Source organism: Parasteatoda tepidariorum, chromosome 6, assembly GCF_982258835.1.
Source record: "Parasteatoda tepidariorum strain Cologne lab strain chromosome 6, Ptep-v5.0, whole genome shotgun sequence".
Classification (NCBI taxonomy): domain Eukaryota; kingdom Metazoa; phylum Arthropoda; class Arachnida; order Araneae; family Theridiidae; genus Parasteatoda; species Parasteatoda tepidariorum.
The window spans coordinates 37,806,604-37,827,824 of NC_141760.1; the positions used below are offsets into that span (position 1 = coordinate 37,806,604).

The window sequence follows — 21,221 nt, forward strand, 5'->3', positions numbered from 1 at the left end:
GAAATATTTTTTCTCGTTTAATCTGGTTTTCAACGGCGTTTCTATCAGTGATCAACTGATGGCAGCCTGATAAGATGCGTCGATAACTTCCTTTGAACACGTTCTGCTTGGACGTTCAAGAAGGAGAGCAGGGCTTCAGGTAACAGTTTTAATTTTTAGGGATTCATGTTGTATAAAATATAGGCTACAAAAAATATGAAACTAACTTCCATAATAGAAGTTATGTTGAAAAAAAACATAGTGATGTAAACATAATTAGGCATTCTGAGTTCAAAAATGTGCTTAGTGAAAATCGATTTGTTCAAATATTTCACAGTAAAGCTCTTCTACGTACAAATAAACAGGAGGGCATGTCAACGAAAGATTTTTTATGAATATTCCTTGAATTCTGTTCATATATCATAGTAAGTAACATTCCAATAATTTAACAATAATTAAAACAAATAATAACAAAAATAAATAATTATAGTTAAACATTTAAAAATAATATTAACTATCTGTTTCAATCATTTTTATCACTGATTTGGATTGAACACAACAAAAAATATAGTGTAACTTTTATTATATTATTGTATATATATTTAACTTATGTTGTAAACTTACAATTGGATCTTCTCTAAATGTTGACTTGAAAAAAATTTATATGAAAGATACAAACTTATTTTAAAGGAGAACTTATTTTAAAGTTTACTATAAGCAATCTCTCTCTCTCTGTATATATATATATATATATATATATATATATATATATATATATATATATATATATATATATATATATATATATATATATATATATATATATATATATATATATATATATATATATATATCAAAAAGAATATATATATATATATATCGAAAAGAATATATATATATATATATATATATATATTGAAGAAGCATAAAATATTTTTAATTATCTGGAATATTTAGAAATATTTCATAATTATATACAATTAATAACTTCTATATCGAATAACACAAATATATGCTTAAAAAATGTAATTAGAAATAGTTTTTTTTAAATAAATTACGCATCGAATTTGGATATATATTGATTTAAAGAAATAGAAGTTTATAAATAGCCTTCGAAAGTTTTCTAAACAAACCAAGGTTTCCTAAGTTGCTATTAAGTTCTGATTAACAATTATCCTTTCATTTTAAAGAATATTTTTTTACTATGTAAGATTAAAAAGTAAAACAACTCTATTTTTCCCCGTGATCAAAGGTTTAGGATTTCATAACAAACAGCGTAACAATTTTGACACTAGATAGCATTTATAAGTGAATTGACCGAAACTAATTCAAGATGATGACAGCTAAAGTTTGAACTTCCCACTTAACTTCATTTTTCTACTTTTCAATAAATTCCGTCAAGTCTTTGTTATTGGTTGAAACTTTTAGATTGATGCAGACCAAAGCTTGTGCAAGTGTGAGTATATAAATTTTATATAATAGTTATGTTTGATTTCGATGGCTTTTATTTTTAATCAAATTAAAAAAGGTGTTAACAGTAAAAAAATATGTTTTTTTTTTCTTTTTGAAATTTGGTTCTTTTCTGTTTTTCAAGAATAAAAGCTTTTATGCAACTAACTTTATTTTTCTTTCTTAGTACTATAAGAGCTCGGTATTGTTTAAAACAAACAAAGAATGAAACTACTATTCAAAGAAACTAATATTCCCAAATCTTAACCTATCTCCCTTAAACTTCAGCAAATACGAAAACATATTATATTTTTTATAATGAAGTTCAAACTGTGTTGCACTTTATTTTCTTGCTCACTTTTCTAATATTTCATACTAAACAATGAGCTTAAACTTCAAGTTTTACCTCATTCCCACATATCTCAATTTAGTGTTCCTGAATTATTAGCTGAAACATTGTTTTTATTTTATTTTATTTTTCATCATCTTTTCTTTTTCCAGTGAAGAAGGAAGCTCTCCAATGAAAAAGCACACAGTTAGCCTTTAAACATAAATATTATTAAATTTAGCTTAATTGCATTTTCATACCTATGCATTTCAAGATACGTATGCATTTTCGTTTTTGCATACACTGCACTATCAAAACTTTTATCGAGCTATAAACTATAATATCATTCAAATTAATTTAATCATATCATCAGACAAATTAGTTCCTCTGGAACTGAGTTATTTCAAACTATGAATCAACTTGAACCGAAACATGGGCCAGTCTAACACCTCATTAATGTTGCAATAAATTTGAATGCTATTATACTGGAAGAGTTAAGAAAAAATAAATGAAAAGTTCATTTTCTGTAGTAGTGCCTTATAGCAAAATCATATTTACTGATGTTGCAATAAACAAAGCCTTAAACTTGATAAATTAGGTCACATAAGTTTCTGATATCCTGTTGTATAAAATAAAAGATTGATTTCTCATGATAGATATTTTTTTAATTTTAGGACCTCTCAATCAATTTTAAAATATAACAACCCACTTTACAATTTGCATCTGGAACAATGGACGGAGTAAAAGTAGGTTTAGGGATTTGGGACTACACGATGTTTAGTTTAATGCTAATAATATCAGCTGCTATTGGTGTCTACTTTCGGTTCAGTGGGAACAAGCAAAAGACCACAGATGAGTATCTTCTGGCGGGCAAAGACATGCCCATTCTCCCAGTGGCATTCTCCATCATGGCTTCATTCATGTCTGCTACCACAATTATTGGTACTCCCATGGAAGTTTATTACTTTGGTATACAGTTGGCTTACGTTTGCGTATCATACATCATTGGAATGACACTATCTGCGTATACTACTCTTCCAGTGTATTTTGAAATGGGTGCTTCAACAATTTATGAGGTAAGATGTAAAGCTTTCATATTATGTTAACATAGTTAGTTAATAATAATTAATAATGACTATTTATATTTATTACTGTAAAAAGGTTGTTTTTTATTCATTTTAAATAAAGGAAACATGAACGGTGTTTTTATACTTGAAAAAAATTCTGATAACTACTTTTCTTTCGAGATGAATTTTTTTTCTTTTCTTATACAATGGATTTTACTTAGATCTGCTTTACTGTTTCCACTTTTCTTAAGATTCTTGCGCCTAATCATATGAAAGTGGGAAATAATCTGTTCGTTTACATAAATATGCTTGTTGCTGTTTACATAAATCTACTATTTATTGGAGAATATACCGTCATTCGGGGCTACTTTGTGCAAATTCGAATTTGGCATTTTTCAAGTGCTGCTATTCAGTATTATGTTTATTTCATGTTAAAAATGCGTGGAATTTGAAGATAGAAGTCTCTTCTATTACTACAAATTTTTTTTCGAATTTTAAAACAATCTCAGAGTGTGTTTCGTTCATCCAATGTCAACAACTTTCTGAGGACGTCGGATGTCGAAAAGTGTGCGTGGAAACTTTAGGTGTGAAATGCAAAGACGCTGATAAAACAATTGTCGTAAGTGCAAAATTTTTTATTTATATATTAATAAACAATTATATCATGTTAGCTTTAAAACAATTTGAAAATTAATAACAAATAAACGGAAAATGAAAAAAAAATGCACTTTGGGGCTACTTTGTGCAAAGTTTCATTTGTTTTTTTTTCGACAGAAAAATGGTCAGACGTTATAAAAAAATACCTGTAACGAGAAACTACCGTGATTACACTTTAGAAAAGCTGCAACAATGTTTGCAAGCAGTTGCTGGTGGTATGTAGATTGCAGAAACTTCTCGGAAATACAAAATCCACAGAAATACTATCTCTAATAAAATTCACAAGAAACACGTGAAACTTCCTGGTTAACTATTATTTTTCCTCTACAAAGATTTTTCGAATGAATTAATCAAACGATTTAACACATAAAAGTATATTTTATAGGACATCAGGTGATTTTGACAGAAACTGAAGAGCAAGTTCTGTCATGTTCATTCAAGGATGTTATGTTCGAATTTAACAATATTATAAATGTTAATGAATATGTAATAATTATTATTTTTAAAATTTCATCCATTTCAATGTTTAAAAATGTATATGGTTTCCTTTTGTTTAAACTCAAATGTTTTGAAATAAACATTCTTTTTAAGAAAAAATTCTTCAAAAAAAAATGGTTTTTCAACGATGAAAATTATTTTCAAACTAATATCTTTACATATCTTGATGTTTTTGTTATTAAAAATGTCAACAATTAACTTTTTTAACAATTTTATATCAATATTTTACTAAAAACATGATTATTAAACTGAATTCCTATCGCTGCACAAAGTAGCCCCATTTGGGGGCTACTTTGTGCAAGGTATGTTTTAACTTATTATTCCTAAATATTGCATACAAATAATGCCAATATTGATCAAATTCACTCGTCTGAGTCCAGTTATGAATATAATATCGATAAATTTTACTAAAGTTTGAATTAACATAGTTTTTTTAAATGTCAAAGTTCAAAAACTGCGAAATCCTGCACAAAGTAGCCCCGAATGACGGTACTAAAATATTTTGCTGTGAATGAGATTATAATTTTTGCTACATTAAATCCTCAGAAGATTTTGTTTTTGTTTTCATTTGCATGGAGATCAAAAATATGTAACGGTCTTTCAGAAATTCTTCCTTATTGCTCGCAAAAATTTAGAGGAAGATTTTACTTATTCAACTCGACGTTTCTATTAAATTTTCACAAGTAAAACATTCTTTACCTTCTGAAATGAAGAATAAAACTTCATACAAATGTCAATGATATCCATAATTAATGGTATTTAATCCTTACATTGATACTTTCCAGATTGTGTATAGATATGGAAAGTTCATCAAAAAGGTTTAGATTAGCATATAAAGTAAAATTAAATCGTTAAAAATATGCATCAGCGTAAAGGAATCTAAATTTGGTCTTCAGTTGTTTCTATGGAGTTATAAATTTGTCCCGTTAAAATAGTCATAAATCTATCCAAATAAAGAAAGGCTATATTTGAGAAAATAATGTCCTTAACCGAAATACAACAGTTCTAGTTCTCTATATAATAAAGTGTTTATGAATACTACATTTAATGAAGTGTTAATCAGTGTCTATGAATTCTGTTTTTTGACAACTGAACTATTGTAGGTTTGTTAATGGGATGTTATTTGTTCTCTTTTCATGTGACTTTAATTGATTTATTTAGTACTTAAGGTAGTTTTTAGGAAACTGAAATACCATATGTTTTCTATATGGATGTCGTTTGTTAAACTATCCCGATTTATATGTATTATTTATAAAACATCATCACAAAGTCCTTTATTTCAGTATGCTGAAAGAAGATTTGGAAAACTCACACGAACATTAACATCTACATCATTTATTATACAAATGGCAAGTAGGCTTATAACATAATAATTATTTATTTACCTTATAAAATTACATTCAGGCAAAAAGGATTTAGCCATTTAAATGTGAAAATCATGAATTGAATAACTTTGGTTTGAGTAATATAAGGTTCAAGTGGCTGCTTGGAAATTAATTGGTCTGTAAAAAAATATAAAAAACTGTAACAGATTCCGAATCAAATTATGGTAAAATTCATTTTTACAGAAACATCTTAAGGAACAAAAGATCTGATATAGCCTAATTTCTGTAATTTTTACAATAATATTTACTTTAAAATCTTCGAATCATCCTGATTAAATAAATATTACTGTAAAAATCACGGCATAGCATTTTAAAGATGACGCACCCAAAGTGCCAGTATTTTATTCCGTAACTTGATCATTAATTTCTTACAGTGTTGATACTTGTCAGAATGACGAAAAGAAAAAAAAAAACTGACAACACATCCTAAAATGGCTTTTACGCATTTTTTTCTTATTAAAATAAAATTAAAAAAATGACAAAAGTTAAAATGTCAAAAGCTATGTTTTTCTAATAGATAAAAATGTAGAAAATTATTTTTATCAGATCGAATTGGAAAAACTCTGAGAGCATACTGTTATTAATAAAAAAAAAAATGCCCTCTGAAACGCACTGCATAATGTTCATAGTTTATGTTGAAATATCTCACTCCCTTAAATTTTGGAATATTGTTTTAAGACTGTAGTGCTCAATTTTTTCTTCTTCATGTGACATTTAATGGCCATGAAAAAATTAGCATATGATTTAAGTTAAATTTTCTTTCAATTCTATGATAAGAAAGGCATATTTCTTATTTTTTATCAGTAATAACAGATTGAAGAAAAATATTAGCAAAATTTAGCGCCCGAATAATACACAGAGAAAAAAGTATGATCAAAAATACGAGAATATGTCAAAATTTACCGTGTTTCTGGTTCTGTGGGAACATCAACAATTTCAGTAATTTTTAAAGAAGCTCCTTGTTTGTGATTTTGGTAAAATTAACATTAAAATACGGTTTCATAAAGTGCGAGGAAATTCTGTAAGTGCGGTAAATTTCGGGAATTTTAGCGTGATACTTCAGAACATGGCATAAAAACCATTTTTTCAAAATTTACTTGTGAGTTTTTCATTTTTTACTAATTGTGTGGTAATATGGACTACAGTTTTGAAAACTTGAATTTCCGGTAAACCGTTATAATATGAACAGAAAAATAACCAAACTATTCGGTAAAATACCATGTATTAAGGCAACATTATTAATCAGAAATATGCTTTTTTTTTAATCAGAAATGTCATTACCATACAGTACAGTACTTTAGCCAGAATTGTTTTCTCCGTTTTACATTCAAGTTATGTCAAGAAACTACTATTTTGTTGTATTTTTTTCTACCTGTAAGGAATGCTAGCTAAATAACATTACTAAATGTGCAATTAATATTTTCTTTAAGCCAACTGGACTGTATAGGAGTTAAGAAACTGGCCTTGCAGCAAAAAGTTTCTGGCTTCCAATCCCGAACAAAGCAGGGGACATTACTTGGGACAAAGCATGGGATAAGGACTCAGATAGTACATTTCCTTCTCTGGACTATTTGTCCTTACTGTGAAAGCAACATTGGCCCACCTAATTTGGTGCCCCTGAAAAAGTGGCCCACAAATCTTCCCTAATGCACCTCAATTGGGGAAATGTCAACCTAGGTGGGCATTGAAAAAAAATCATCTCACTTTTTCTGATAATTATAGATCTTGTTTTTTATTGTAGATTTTATTAAAAAATGATATTGTTTTTATTGTTTAAAGATTGTACAATATAATTGGTTGTACATTAGATTGTACAATATCAGTAAATATATAATTACAAAAATATTAACATGAATGTAATTCTTGTCTATAGATCCTGTATATGTCTGTTGTTCTATATGCTCCGGCATTGGCATTGAGTGCTGTGACTAATATGTCTATGTGGGTGTCTATAGTTTCAGTTGGAGTTGTCTGTACATTTTATTGCACTATAGTAAGATATTAAATACTAAAAGAATTAGTTTGTAGAGTATAAAAAAATATTTCAAATGATTTTAAAATTTACTGCTCACGATAAAAAAAAATATATATTTAGCTACAATGAAGTCTTTTAACTAAAAAATATAATTTCCTTACATCTATTTCTGTTTCATAAATTAAAAAAAAACATCTTATTTTGTGCAATGACAAAATTTTTTCATTTGATTTTTCATGTTGTTATTAAAAGAAACAAAAAATGTGTGCTTTTATTTGCTATAAATTGTGCTCAGCAAAAGTTGGGAGTAGTAAAACTATTTAACTCGTCAATATACAGTCAACTAATCTAATCAATATTTTATTGTCATAGTTTCATGAAGCAGCGGATTTCATGAGATATCTTTTCACCAAACACTTAGACATATTAAAAAAATGAAATAAATAATTATTAATAAGTTTAAAATCTAAGACATTAAAAATTCTAGAACGATGTACGATAAAAACTAAATGATTTAATTCTAACAAAATGAAAATAAAGAAAGAAACAGGAATGATTAACAAAATGGTTGGTGGCGAAGCTTTTTATTTATATTCTTAATTCAATATGGTTTTAGAAGTGTTGGCAGTGAAACTTTTTCGTTTTAAACATTTTGTCACATTTTATTTTATTACAATGATTTTGCATTATGAAACTTATCTCCATAACAGTATATACCTATCAAACGTGCTTACAACTATTAACGTACCAAGTATGATGAACCCAAAATCATTAGACAAAACACTTAAGAAAAGTAGAAATAAATAAGTATGTTTTGCTTAATTGCGAGAGTTTACTTATTTAATTTCTCCATTTTCTTTTCTACCAACATAAATTGCGTGCTTAACAATTCTTTCAAATATAAATTTTAATTTATATTTTAATAACATATCCAAAGAAATATCACTGTATTTTGTTTTTATTTAACTTTAGGTAACTTTGCTTTCTGCATTTTTCACATCAAGAGCTAATAACTGTTATAAAGGATTAAAAATAATGGTTCAAAGGATAAAATAATTAATAAATTATAATGGAAGGATAAATTAAGGACATCAAGTCAAGCAGCATCGACATCATTTGAGAAAATAGCAATAAAAAATATTATTTTTTCGCGATGCATAGTTTTTTATTAGTTAAAATAGCAATATTATTTAGGTTTAGCATTAAGCTATTTTATTGTCACTTAAAACCTTAATAATTTTACAACCTAAATAGCATGTTAGTCTATTGATGGAGAGGCAAAAACTGCAGGAGGGACTTAATTAAGAAGACATTTAGATCAACTCAGTTTGTTTCGAACATTACCTAGGCCAACAAAATATTACTGATGGGAATAGCACGTTTTTCTAAACTGATTTTATGTATCTGATATTTACTTATTTGAGCAAGAGTATTTCATAATGTTAGATCATGTTAAATTAATGCTGTAATTTATTTACTTCATTTGTTTATATCTTTTTCAGGGTGGAATGAAGGCTGTCTTGTGGACAGATGTGTTCCAAAGTTTTCTCATGTTCTTTGGAGTGATTGCGGTGTTAATTAAAGGTTCCATTGATGTCGGAATCGAAGATGCGTTTCAAATTGCTAAAGATGGTGGGAGATTAGCAGCTCCATCGTATGTATCTTTATACCAATACAAAATGTTTTTTTTTCTTTTTTCTTTTTTTTTTTTTGAGACTCAATTTGGCGATATAGTGTTTATAGAAATGTTATGATCCACGCCTCTCATTTTAAAAAGTATACTGTCAGTTGTTTTAGGACACGAATTTTGTCAAAAACTTTAGGCTTTATGCTGCATATTGATTAACACAATTAAAAAATGAAGCGTAGTATAAAAGGAGTATAAATGAATGACATCTTTGTCATCACTGGGAATAAAAATCAGGACTCAAACTCACTACTTATTGAGTATACCAAATAATTATGTAGCAATGTCATGTTCAAAATTATATTAATATTTGAAAAATTAAGAGAAAATAGTAAAATCCTTGACCTGTTAGGTTTGTTGTGGTTTTATAGTTTATAAAAATATGATTATGGTATTAAAATGTTCTATCATTTTGAATACTCAGTATGATAGCTGTTTATTAAACCTCTCTACGTAAAAAAGACATTTATTCTGACTGACTGGCTGATTCAGCATTGCAAGACCTGAACAACTGAAGCTAGAGACATGAATTTCGTACTATGGGCATATTTTATGATATAGGAAGGATTTTAACTAAGGAAGGATTTTTTGAAAGGTTGTTAGAAAAACAACCGATTATGTAATTTTATTAGGTTGTCTTAAGTAATAATTTAAGTAGTGATAAATAAATAATTTTACGTTAAGATTTTATTCAGATTTATTTTTTTAGGTAGGCTTAAATGATAGTTTAAGTAGTGTTGAAGAGTTAGTTGTAAGTTAATTATTTACTAAGTATATCTTTGTATTTATTTAGAAACAAATACTTAGATGCGAATTAACTATTTATTTATTTTTGTTCCTTTCAAAAATAGCTGTAGAAATTTTAAACAGGAACTATGGAGCCGCATACTGTCATACCAGATATTAGTGACGGAGCTTCCCTTTTCCGAGCAATGGCGTAAATATAGGGTAAACTAACCAGTGAAGGAACACTTAAGCTTCGCTTTCCTTTTAAAAAATCATATTAATTCCAAAATTCGTAATTTTAGTTAAAAAGATAGTGTCAACATATTTTTTACTAATTGCAAATTATGTAAAAAAATTGTAGAGAACTTACATAATATTGTTTTAAAGTTTTGGAGGTTCAAATAGCAAGTAGTAAGAAGACCAAGTGAAGGAACAGCTCTTACCAATAAATGAACACCCAGTAAAGGAACACTTAATTTTGATTATTTTTTAATGCTCTTTATGAGTTTATAAGCTATACAAATATTTAAAAACAAGCCTATTCTTGAAATTATAACATATAAATACTTGGAAAATGTTAACTTTTTTTTGTAATCATGAATTGAAAATTAAAGTGTCAACATATTAACACATACTGTTCATTCACTGGGAAATCTATGCCAATTAAAGGAATATGCCTGTTCCCTCACTGGTTAGAAGTTGTTTTTCGTATTTTTAACATACTTTTGATGCGGAACATCACTAAAGGTACACGAAAATTAAAGTTTATCTTTTATTTTCATTAACTCAGGAAAAAAACCGGTAAAGGAACACTTGTTCCTTCACTGGTTTTTCATCGTTTGGTGATCCAGTGAATAAACACGCCCTTATCTCAGTACTTGATTATGTTAGGATGCTTAAAAAAATGAAACGTAGCTTGAATAACTATATTTTGAATTCTTATTTTCACAGTGAGAAAAACAAAACTATTACATGCAATTAATTCCACTTCAAGCATATAAATACAAACACTCACCTTATAATTTTTTCAAAGAAACAAGGCGTTGCAAAGATAATAACAAATTTAAAAATTTTTCCAGGGAAGTCTATGTGACCAGGTAATCCAAAACATTGTTAGATTACTTCCTATTGTTTGGCAGTAAGCTTCTGTTTCCAATCAATCTATTGAAAAACTTTCAAATTCTTATTTTTAATCAATATATATGAAATGTTCCTTCACTGGGTAGTGTTACTTCACTGGTTGGTTTACCCTAATATGCGATACTTATGTTATGGCTCGAGAGGTGCGTGAGGAAGTAGTACAGGGTGTAGGTTGGCATTAGACTGAGTTTTCTATTTTATTTCAAGACAGAGATGAAAATAATTTTTGAACTTGTGCTGCCTACTAAGTTGAAATGTCTTGAACCTATATTTAGGGTGGTTTGTGTGATTTAGTGGTCTCCGGACAGTTTTTAAAATTATTATTAAAACTCAATACAGAAAGAGTTTTGACAATATCACGATCATCTCTTGAAAATGGTTAAAATTAAAATCAAAAAATTTCCTCTACAGCTGCGCTGCCGGCAGCAGCAAGTAATAGATATTTATAATATAAAATTTTTCGATACTACAAATTAACTACACATTACTTTTTTTTACATTTTTATCGAATTAATTCTTTTATGTTTTTTTTTTTTGAAATTGTTAATCAACACTAGTGTTTTTTGCTCCTGGATCTAAAAGCTTCCAGTTTAAAATTAAAAAATTATTTTTGTCGGGGAACATTTTTTAAAGGGAAAAAGCTCATTCATATTATTTATTTTATGTCTGTAAAGAAATCAATTTCAATTATGTGATGAAATTTAACTAAAAATAAATAATTTGCATAAACATGTACAAAAATATATAAAAGGGTCAGCAAAATATAATACGTCCTTAAGCATTTTGAAGGAATACTTTTTGTAATAAAATTCAGTTAATGATGATTTAAGATAAAATAAAAATCGTGTTACTGTTGTTAAAAAAACCAGAATAATGAAATAAAAAAAGTTTTAAAATTAAGAAACATTCTATGTTCATATTTTATACCATTAAGAACAATGAAAAGGAAAAATTATAAAAATAAGAAATACTTTATGCTCATATATTTTACCATAAAAAATTTGCAACCAGCAACAATGAAAAACAACTTGGTTCAGTCGTATCGAAAATAAAAAAAATTCCAGCAATTAGTAGTAATTATATTTCAAAAAAAAGAAAAACTGCGAAAATTTTTTCGGCAACTTCGTGGACCATCTTTTGAGCGAAAAGAAGCTTAATATGGAAATAAATCAAGAAATTCTCTATGTATTCGCATAACACATAATTTGTAGAAATCACCACCAAAAACATCTTTTTTTGGTTGAATCGAGGGCACCAAAATTTCCCTCAGTTATTTAATAATGATACTTAAAAAAGAAAATAGTGAAAGAGTATTTTTGACATTATTTATGGGCCAATTACAACGTCATAAATGAAGAAATATTGGGATAATTAAAGGAATTCTGTCCATTATAAAGATCTGAAGTTGGCTTCCCCCAACAAAGGTGAGCTTCATTTACTAAATTTAATTTACTGCGAAGTCGTAAAAAGGATAAACTTTCTCATCGCAATTTCGGCTTTAGTTCGATGTGTACTTTTAAGATATTAATCGAATATAATTAAAGTTAAATAGATAGGTCAAATAGTGTAGAAATTGTTAGGGTTTTATATTTGACCCTCGAACAATTTACGCTTCAAAGATTGCTGTCTTTTCAGATGAGGTGTTTTATTTTTATTTTTTTAAATATATGTTTTATTCTACATTGAAGAAGGCTATAATCACATTAATAGAACTGATAGTTTTTAAATTGTGAGTGCTAAAATTTTCTCTTCCTACAATTAGTTCGTGATGATGTAAAAACTCTCCTTAGAAAAATGAGACTTTTAATATCTATGTTGGGTCTAAACCAAAACATTCAAAATATTTTCCAACTTTGCCCTTAATTATTTCAGAATTTAATTACCTAAGAACTGACTTTTTATTAATTTAAAATATAATTATCAATCATATATAACTTCCTAATTGAAAAATATTTAATTAAACGTATTAAAAAGAATTTAAAATACTTAGTCTTTATTTCAGGTTTGAAATAAGTTTCTATAAACGATATACTGCATGGAATATTCTAGCCCAAGGTGTTATCATGGCTATCTCAGGATTCAGTGCAAATCAAGTACAAGTGCAAAGGCTGCTGACACTAAAGAACATTAAGCGTTCTAGATGGTAAGTTGTCAAGATGGCAACGTTGTGTTTTTTCTCTTGACGACAAAAAGAATTTTTTGCTTTTCATTATTATTTTAGTTTTAGTGCAATGCATTAAAAATTATTTAAATTTACGAGAAAAAGAGTTTTTTGCTTTATATTATTAAATTGCTGAGTCAAACGAAAGATCAAAATTGGTGAAAATAAAGCAATTAAAAAGTGTACATGTAGAGAAAAAAAGTCCTATTAAGGGATATCGAGATTCTACTGTATTTACAATTCATTCATAATTGGGAATTTTATTTTACTGCCTGTAGAAAGACAAGAAACGAAGGATTTTGAGGACCGAATGATTGATATTTTTTATTTGTCATCGCTTATGATTTTTTTCTTCCGAATTCAATGGCAAATCTTGTTTTATCAATGGTTCAATATAAAGAATAATTTGTGTCCGATTCCAGCTTGTCTATCACCATCTGGATATTTATCAACAACGAGATTATTTTTTTCGTAGTAAAAAGGGAGAAAATTATACTAACATTAAACTGATCCTTTTGCATCTAAATTTTATAGATTTTGTTGATATATTAACCAAAAATGTTATCTATATTGTTTATAATCGAAACATTAATGTTTTAATGGTTTAATCTTGTTTAAAAAACATGTTCTCGGAATTAGTTTTAACATTTTCCGGTGTAGCAAAATAATATTTTAGATTTTAATACTACAATCTTTGTTATTCTTGATAATTTAATAAAACAACATGTCTTCTGGAGATACTTATAATAGAAAAAAATCAGATAAATATTTTTGTGTTTTTGATTTATTCATTGCGTTATAAAGTTGGAAATATTGAGCATCATTAACGTACGAGTACTATCCATTTTTTCTCCATATAAAGAATTTAGGAATCGAGTAGCTGCATAAATTAGATTAAAAATCATTACTGGAAATAAAAAAGTGGACACGATTGATAGTGTCTGAAATGCAGAAGCAATGGCATTGCAACCGTTAAGGATAATAAATTATGGTAAAAAGAATGAATAGCAGATAACCGTTGCTAATAAACCAGTTCACTCGAGTACACTTAAAGAAGAAAACAACGTCTAAAAGAAAACAACATGCAACATTTTACAAGCAGTTGTGGTGGTATCCTTTCGTTACTTAAATAAAGTGTTACAAAAATATGACAAATATTGGCGAGTGTTACGCAAATGCCACTAGTTGTCTAGTCGATTAACTAGCAATTTCAACAACATTAGCAATGAAATCATTTGAAATTAGGGTGTTTGATTACTCTGGGTCTTAACAAATCCGAAATCAATGCCCTCACTTAACGAAAACTTTTACACCTTCTGTTAACAGCCATTCGCCCTATATCCATCATAAAGAGCCGTCTACCCACTATTCACCATAAAGTACCATCATTTTATAAAAAATATCAGATTACGCTCCCCTTCTGCCATTTAGATTCTTAAAACAATGCATTGTTCTATTTTTGGCACATCCATCTTTAGCACGACTTTACATTCATTTCATATGTTCTCACATCTACTCAGTCAGTTATATGTAATATCTTATGCACTTCTCCTTTTTTTATAATCCCGTAAGAAAGTGATGCTATATCTGCTATATTTTTGATGCTGTCATACATTTTCAATTTTCATTTGGGTTATCTGTATATATTATCGATTCTTATCTCAAAGAGTTTTTCTTTACTTTTTAGGGCTTTATATTTGAGCATTCCCATATCAATTGCTTTATACTTGTTGGTTTGCTTCGTGGGTGTAGTACTGTATGCTTATTTTTCAAAATGTGATCCATTGTCACCACCAAACAATCCAATTTACAAAGGAGACCAAGTAAGAAAAAATATTAAAACGAATATTTACCTTACATTTCTTCGAAGTTTTGTTGTTAAAATATACCTAAAATTAATATTGCAAAGGAGTGAGAGATTAGGTAACTATTGATAATATAAATGGGTGATAAACATCCCATGTAGTGCAGATTATTCCAGAAATATTTATCATAAAACTCTTGTTATATTTGTTATAAAAATTTTTGCAATTAACAAAAAGAATAATTCCAAAACGATGCAGCAAAAAAACATTTTGTAAAATTTTTGTAAAAACTTATTTTTTATTGCTAAACATATACAAATATTCACATGGACGTCTCTGAAAGATCTAAAGCGTCTATAGGATATCGAAAGTATGTTTCATTCTCTATTAAAGTAATATAAAACTCTCTATCCTAAAAAAAATAGTGTAGTACCTTCTGTTTAGTAGATAGTACTTATTTTAATCTGATAAGCTGAGATGTACCAAATATATATTGTGCAATACGAAGCTTCATCTTCAGGAAATTGAACAACCATCTTTCTCGCTTAAACTGATTATTCCACTTTAATGTAGTCATTTCGTTCTTCACGAATTGTGAAGTTTTAACCTCCATGGTCCTGAGGCCTACAACAGTCTGAAGGGAGAGCGCTTGTCTTTACAGAGATAGATAGGCAGCAATAGATTTGCTGAGCTTGATACATGCCTCAATAAACAAGATAGCTGATAATTGCTATTGATTACTTAAAGAATTTGTTTATCAATGAAATAAACTTCACATGCGCGCAAGGACAAAATCACGCTCTTAAGGTTTTCAAATTTTTGTTCAAGAGGACAGCATTTTATTTTATTTTATTACCGTCGTTGAACAGCCAACCCGATTTTGATTCGACAACTACTAATGTTCAACACCGTAGCCCTGTATCTTTGAACCCAATCCAGAAATTGGGAGATTTTTGTCCCAATAGTGGTATTTTTAATGGAATCAACCCGCACTTGCGTTACATGTGAAGGAAAACCACGAACTCCTAACATGGTTAGCCTGACCGCATGGGGACTTTAACACATGATTTGCTACCATTAAGGATATTTTAAGTTAGCACTGTAGTAGGGCGAGTTGGGTACAGAATTCGTACCGACCAGACATTGCTGGGATACGAACCAGGTTCACCTCAAAGTAAGGCGAACGCTTTATCCATTGTGCCACCACGGCCAAAATTTGAAAAATGGGATATTTGTGCTGTCTTACTCGAAACAAATATTTCTGAATTTGTAAACAATAAAACAGATTAAAATAATACAAAATGAATAATGAATAAAAAGAAATAGTGACGACAAAAGAAAAGAGCAAGTTGTCCTTGCGAATGTATTCAGTCATTACTTTGTGATCAATTCATAAGAATGTTTGTACTGCTTGCTCAAAAATGAGTATGAAATAATATAAAATCAATAATAATAAAATATTTTTAATCAGAAAAACATAATTCCTTGTTAAATATATTTTGTTATATGTTATGAAAATTACAGTGAGTGAATCGTCTTTTGCTTCTTATTCCATTGAATTGCTTGAATATATTAGACATTATTTTTTTCTACATGGATGCATTACAGTTACATTACTCGATAACTTTCAATCTTGTATGAAACCTTTTGCTAAATTTAATTATTTTATCAATTACATATTTTAAAATATTTTAAAAAGCAAAAATAACTTTTTTTTTTTGTGAAATTAAAACGGCTCAAAAATTTGAAGCTATAAGTAAATCCTGTTTGTAAGAATAATAATACACAATAATAATTATGTGATCGGTATTTTTAAAAATTCTAGTGCTTTTTTGCTTCATTTGAAAATTGTCTATAACAATATTTTTAAAAACATTCGCAATTGGAAAACAGTTAAGCTTGATATTTATTGACTACTGCCTATTGTTCAACGATATCAGTAATTAATTAAATAGCTGATTCAAAAATTTTTGTAATGGTTTAATATTTTCAGTTATTGCCTTATTTCATGATGATTAGTCTTACAAACTATCCTGGATTGGCTGGTATATGTATTTGTGGAATATTTAGTGCTTCTTTAAGCACTGTATCTTCTTGTGTGAATTCCCTTACCGCAGTAACAATGCAGGATTTGATTCGGCCTTTTCTGTTATCTAAGGGCTTATCGGAAATAAAACTATCAATAATAGCTCAAATAATAAGTAAGTAAATTACGTTGAAATTTTTATTTTCTTTATTTTATCGTAAACATAGTTTTTGCAGAACACTAAGAAGCCTTTTGCTAACTGCAGAAATAAATAAATAATAGTATTGAATAATAAAATGTGTGGATTTAATATAAATGTCTCATGAAGTTTTTTTTTTTGTTTGCACGACTGTTTTTTTAAAAAAAAGTGTGATATAGATTTAAAAATGCATAGGGTTAAGATATTTTTTGCACTTTGGAGTGATCGTTAAGACACGGTTCCCAGCAGATCACCGAAGTCAAGCATCACTGGCTGCAGTCAGTGTGCGGGTGGGTGACCACTTGGATCAGTTTGCGTGGGGACCGAGGGTGTGCGGTATTGGTCTTCATTAAACTGTTCTACCGTAAAGTGCTCGACTTCGCGTGCAGGTCGTCGAGCTACCGAAGCAGGGGTGCCATTCCTTCTGGAGAGGATCAAAATTGTGATGGTATGTCTTTGGATCATCCTCAGGGATGTTTCGCAGACCGTCGCCAATAGCCCATTGTGCTGCTCTAGTGCGACGGAAATGAACTACAACTACAACTATAACAAAAAATTTTTTTGTTATTGTTTTAATGTTTCACGGATATAGTGAATTTTGTATCGTCTGATAAAGAGCAAATGGGGGCTGAGAAAATTTTTAAACGAATATCATTTGTTATAAATATGATTAACTTGATAAAATTGAGAGACGACTTTTTATTCAAGCGAATCATTTCATTCCAATTCTTTCTTGTGGTGCAAGAAAGTCATTAGTGAGGAAATATTCAAAATTTCTATTTCGTCAACATCTGCACTATGCACGTCAATATGAGCACGTTTTGCAAAATTGCACCGAGATTTTTCGCCACATTCCGATTGCCATTTGAGAGAAACCGGATTTAACCGAAACTGGATTATGTTGTCGGGAAGCTTGCATCTGAAAGTTCGGGATGAGCCAGGGCTGATACTTACTGGGCAATTATACAAAAAAGTGACGTTTTAGGATTTTTTTTATAAATAGAAAAATAAGCAGAAATCATACAATAGTGTAATTTGAGAGCAAGCAATATTAAAATCTTACTTTTGCTCTCTCACTTTATTCCACAACTTAAGACCTCTTGCTTGCTTTAAAAAAATGGCACGTCATCAAATTTAACAAGTAAAAGAATATGACATTTGAAAATTGCTTGAAAAAGCAGATAGCATTGCTTTATCTATGCCTCCAACATATGATATTTAGTAGAAGGAAAGAAAAAAGAAAATGAACAGAAAAAATCTCCTAATAAGATATGGATAATTCAGTTTTCAACCAAATTGTTCTTTAAAAGATATTTCCGTCAATTAACGCACCTTCAATTGACATGGACACCCATAATTCTTTCTTTATGAATGGTTCGATAGCAGAGGCCTTTCCAAAAATGTCAAGCTGCCAAGCATTACGCCAAGTTTTATCTATGCCTCCAACATATGATATTTAGTAGAAAAAAAGAAAAAAGAAAATGAACAGAAAAAATCTCCTAATAAGATATGGATAATTCAGTTTTCAACCAAATTGTTCTTTAAAAGATATTTCCGTCAATTAACGCACCTTCAATTGACAAGGACACCCATAATTCTTTCTTTATGAATGGTTCGATAGCAGAGGCCTTTCCAAAAATGTCGAGCTGCCAAGCATTACACATTTGTTTTCTAATTTTTTTTACTATGTTTAAGTCCTTTTTCAAGCAAATCTTTAAGGTTTTAGTTGATCTATAAGTTGAGCGCCTTTTTCTCCTTTTACAACCAAACAGGTAAATGTTTTTTTCATTTTTATGCATCTATGATTTAGAGCAGAAACATTCAATGTTTAATTTTAATTAATGATTATGTAATATGGTAGAGACTCCAAAAATTTTATTAAGCAAGGTAATAAATATCTATCTTGAGTGGACTAACTTTAACTAAGTCACTGACATTTTCTTTCATATACATAGAAAAATTTATTAAAATTACTTTCTAAGAAATTAAAGCTTAATTTGAAAAATTTCGAAATTTTTTCAATTGTGAATTTTGCATTACACTTCAGCATGTTATGAGAACTTTTAGAAATTTAAATTATACGTTTGTGTAAAAAAGGCACAAATTACATAATTTTTTTTTAAAAAAATTCGTAATAAGTAATGGATATTTAATTTTAAATAAAAATGTATGCGCTGTATTGCATGAACTGTTTTTTTCTTTTGGAGTTAACTTTAAAAGTTGTGATTTTGAAAGCAAAATATTAACTAAAATAACTATTTAACTTTATTTTAGCATTTTTCTATGGTTTTCTCTGCATCGCTTTAACGTTTGTGTTTGCCTCATTTGGAAGTTTGGTACTACTTAGTGTCACAATATTTGGATGTCTTGGAGGACCTGTACTGGGGGTGTTTCTCTTGGGCATGTTTACTACTCGAAGTAATGAAAAAGTAATTTAAAGTTTCCTGTTTTAATCTAAAAGTTTCTAAAATGTCTTAATAAATTATAGTGTAAAAATTTTTTTCTATATTTTTGATATTTACAATGAAATCCAATATTTGAAGTCAAACCGGTTAAAAAATTTCAGGAAAAAAAGAAAAAGAAGAAGAATTCAGTTTTACTAGTTTTTTGCCTACATTTTTTAAAGAAGATGTGAGACTTTGTTTATAATCTATAGCGCCTTCAGTAATTATCAAATTAAATGTAATATAATTATGAAGAAAAAAAATGAATGAAATTATTTTTGAATAACCAAGTCTTTTGTCATTGTAGAAATACATGTTGAACCACCGATAGATGGCAGCGTTTATTGTCAATTAAATTGTAACCGCAACTGTGAAAAGATATTGTTAAAAAGAGATATCTGCGCTTTTTGAATGTAATAGTAGTTGTAGTTGTAGCTGTAGTAGCCTTTTGTCCTATATATCTCATGTTATAATATATTATTTTTGTTACTTACCCCTTTGTAATTATTGAGTAGTTTTCCTGTTTTTCAAGAAAACGAGAAAAATGATAAATTCACTAATTGTTCAGATAAATCTTCGGTGTATTTCATAACCCATTAGAATTAATTAAACTCGAAAAGAGAAAGTCATTGTGAGCAATTATTTCTGTAATATGTCCGATAATAAGACGAAAAAATGAAAATTAAAAGTACCATTAAAAACTTAATTTTTGACCGCTCTTCTGACTACACAAGTAGGGATACACTATAAAAATTTCAAATTCGCAAATACGACTAACAACGAAATTTTGAATATCAAAACTCCACACCTAGGGAAAAAGAGAATTTTTGTAAGGAGAGTAAGTTTTGACTATAAATAAAATTTTTATATTTTTATTATTATATTAATATTATGTGATTATTATTATAATACTATTTTTTTGATATAGATTAATTTTTTTCTTAATTGAAAAATACCAAAATATGTCTTTGTTTGTAATTATAGTCCAGAAAAAATACATAAAAGAGACACTGGTGTCTCATTTGTGTCGAAAAGAGTAATCTCTCCAATTCTTTCAAAAATTAAAAACAAAAATACTTTTCTGACCGTAAGTTTCTCTTTCTTCACAAAATTTGCCTTATAAAATAATAATTTTTAAAAATGCAATTTTTTCTTACCTTTACTCTTTGAAATAAACGTCTCATTTTTATTGTAATAGGGTGTTATTATTGGTTTTTTGATTGGAATCGGAATTTCAGCATGGATAGGATTCGGTATTGTTGCTCACGCCACCAAACCAGATGCACTTCCAGTTTCCATAGAAGGCTGCCCTAAAGTTAATTCTTCCGTAATGATCAATTTTCTGAATGCAACAGAATACGCTGATAGTAGCAGCAACCATTTGAATCATATTCATAGTTTTGAAAATGAAACAGATGTAAAAGTGGAAAATGATAATCCTGAGTAAGTCATAAATGAAAATATTTCATTATAATTGTTCATTATTACAGACACTCCATTACATAGTAGTACTCTTATCGTTAAAATACTCTATTTTGCTATAATTTTCAATTTATTTATCTACGCACTGTAACCAGAATTTTATCGCACCAAATAGATCCATGTAATGCAACTAGTTCCAACTTATCACGTAGTGCACGTAAGTTCCACGTAATGTAACTAGAAGAGAGAGAATGAGTATTTTGTCAATATACA

At 28.5% G+C, this 21,221-nt stretch overlaps 1 protein-coding gene across 3 annotated transcripts in view; it reads left to right on the forward strand.

The window, feature by feature from the left end:
* Positions 1-21,221, forward strand: part of LOC107444051 (putative sodium-dependent multivitamin transporter) — a 28,210-nt gene continuing 6,989 nt past the window's right edge. The window contains exons 1-10 of one of the 3 annotated variants that reach the window (XM_021146858.4): positions 1-139; positions 2,431-2,832; positions 5,262-5,327; positions 7,237-7,356; positions 8,841-8,992; positions 12,894-13,034; positions 14,740-14,875; positions 16,851-17,058; positions 19,357-19,511; positions 20,725-20,969. In XM_021146858.4, the coding sequence (XP_021002517.2) occupies positions 2,488-2,832; positions 5,262-5,327; positions 7,237-7,356; positions 8,841-8,992; positions 12,894-13,034; positions 14,740-14,875; positions 16,851-17,058; positions 19,357-19,511; positions 20,725-20,969 (1,568 nt within the window). In that variant the 5' untranslated portion in view covers positions 1-139; positions 2,431-2,487. Of the gene's footprint in view, positions 405-1,271; positions 1,436-2,430; positions 2,833-5,261; positions 5,328-7,236; positions 7,357-8,840; positions 8,993-12,893; positions 13,035-14,739; positions 14,876-16,850; positions 17,059-19,356; positions 19,512-20,724; positions 20,970-21,221 lie in introns of those variants that run through there. The other 2 variants (XM_016058102.5, XM_021146857.4) reach the window with 2 other exon arrangements.